Genomic DNA, 2,260 nt, shown 5'->3' on the forward strand with positions numbered 1-2,260 from the left:
CCTGAGCAGAATCAGGAGTCATTTGCTTAACCAACTGAGCCACCAAGTTGCCCCAATTATCTATAACTTTATATACAGCACAGGTGAATTATTATACACATATAAAGAGAAGAAAATATTTTAACTATTTCACCCATGAGTGCATCATTAATGTTGTACTACTGACACACAAGTAAATGGCAATATGCTTCATGTCATTTTTACAGCATTTTTTCCGAATGTTTTATATATGGTTCTTCATATTATGCCTGTCAAAAAGGAGACACATTTCCCAGTGGCTCAGAAAAGAGAGAAATGTTTACTGAGGAATTCAGCGAACAATAAAGTGAAATTCAGGGAAAAACAACAAATAAGCCTCATGTAAGCCTTATGTAAATATTTCAGTTGATTTCAGACTGAAATAGAGACTAAAAATTCTTCAGAATTCTGATACTATCTTTTCCCCTTGCGTGTTTACTTCTTGTGTTCTGAGTAAGTATTAAATTTTCAGTCAACACAGTGATTCTCTCTCCCTCCAGGATTGAAAAGATCTGTGGACTCCAGAAAATGTGTCCACTTACCATTCCTCTCAATCCCAGGGAACACCTAGTTTGCATTGAGTGACCAGGTGGGATCGTTTCACTTGCATCAGCCTCCACGTGGGAATAGTGGCCTCCCAGGAGCCCAGGTCCTCCTGGACCAGATAATCCTCTTCATTCCTTCCTCATAAATCTGAGCGTTCTGATTCCCTGGGCCACTAGCCCTGGTGACAAGACAGCGTTCAAGGGCTTCCTTGAAGAAAGACTTGAGAGAATGAAGTTAATGATCTAATCTGCCCCAAATGGTCAGGACAGTGATTTGCTTCTACAACTGAGACCTGCTACCAAGGAGCTTCCCTGGGAAATCGTCTTGAGCTGTGGCTTCTCCTGCAGACTGGAGCTGCCCTGGGATTCCACCACGTGCTTTGCCCGTGCTACAATGTGAGGGGCTGTGCATTCTCCACTGCGCTCACACACAGTGGACGGCTGGACAGAACTGGTCAGTAAATATCGACCTTCTCTGGAAACTTACCTTCACATGATCATGTCTGCTGCTTCTTCTATTATCAATTCCTCCATATTCATTCTCACGGGGTTCCCTGGCCTAGACCAGTACTATCCCTGGTTTTCAATTCCCTTCTCCTCCATCTATGCCATGGTCTTCCTGGGAAACTGCCTGGTGCTGCATGTGATCCGGACGGAGCCGAGCCTGCACCAGCCCATGTTCTACTTCCTGGCCATGCTGGCCCTCACTGACCTGTGCATGGGGCTGTCCACAGTGCACACAGTGCTGGGAGTTCTGTGGGGGCTCAGCCAGGAGATTGGTCTGGATGCCTGTATTTCACAGACTTACTTTGTCCACGGACTTTCCTGCACAGAGTCTGGAGTCCTTCTGGCCATGGCCTTTGATCGCTTCACTGCAATCTGTGATCCTCTGCGCTACACATCCATCCTGACCAACAGTAGGGTCAGTCATGTCATGGGGGCCATTTTGATGAGAAGTGCGTTGTCCATTCTCCCCGTCATCATTCGCCTGAAGTTCTTCCATTACTGCCGCCCCCACATCCTCTCCCACTCCTTCTGCCTGCACCAGGACCTACTGCGACTGGCCTGCTCTGACATCCGCTTCAACAGCTTCTATGCCCTGGCTCTGGTCATTTGTACCTTGTTGTTGGATGCTGTGCTCATTCTCATCTCCTATGTTTTCATCTTGCATACAGTGCTGGCAATTGCATCCCGGGAGGAGAGGCTCAAGTCCTTGCAGACCTGCGTGTCCCACATCTGTGCCGTCCTGGTCTTCTACATCCCCATCATTGGCCTCACCATGGTGCACCGCTTTGGGAAGCATCTCTCACCCTCCGTTCATGTCCTTATGGGCAATATCTATATTCTCTTCCCACCCCTGATGAATCCAATCATCTACAGCGTAAAGACCCAGCAGATCAGAAGCAGGATGAAGAAGTGGTTTTCCCTGAAAATGAAGTAGAGGCCTTGGATTTTCTCGTTGCAATATTTTAAGGTCAATAAGGTCAGTAATGCTACTTCTCCTATGTGCAACAACTTGCAATCTGAATAATAATTATTAGAACATTTTACTGTTTAATGAGGACCTACGTATGAAAAAACCTTAAGAGGTTTTTTAATGTAAGAGGCAAAATAGAATTAATTTTTGCCAATACACAATCTAGAAAAGATGTCTGAATGTCTACTGTAGAATAATCATGGTCATCATGTAGGGAACA

General features: G+C 45.6%; 1 protein-coding gene across 1 annotated transcript; it reads left to right on the plus strand.

Annotated features, from left to right (window-relative positions):
• Positions 1 to 1,062: 1,062 nt before the first annotated feature.
• On the plus strand, positions 1,063 to 2,004 carry LOC113269435 (olfactory receptor 51V1-like). The gene has a single exon (XM_026518325.3). The coding sequence runs from the start codon at positions 1,063 to 1,065 to the stop codon at positions 2,002 to 2,004; it is 942 nt and encodes a 313-aa protein (XP_026374110.2).
• Positions 2,005 to 2,260: the final 256 nt, after the last annotated feature.

The sequence above is a fragment of the Ursus arctos genome, unplaced genomic scaffold (assembly GCF_023065955.2).
Source record: "Ursus arctos isolate Adak ecotype North America unplaced genomic scaffold, UrsArc2.0 scaffold_22, whole genome shotgun sequence".
In the NCBI taxonomy this organism is placed as follows: domain Eukaryota; kingdom Metazoa; phylum Chordata; class Mammalia; order Carnivora; family Ursidae; genus Ursus; species Ursus arctos.

Bases quoted from the DNA above. Each gene is read 5' to 3' on its own strand.
- LOC113269435 (XM_026518325.3), top strand. From the start codon at position 1,063: ATGTCTGCTGCTTCTTCTATTATCAATTCCTCCATATTCATTCTCACG.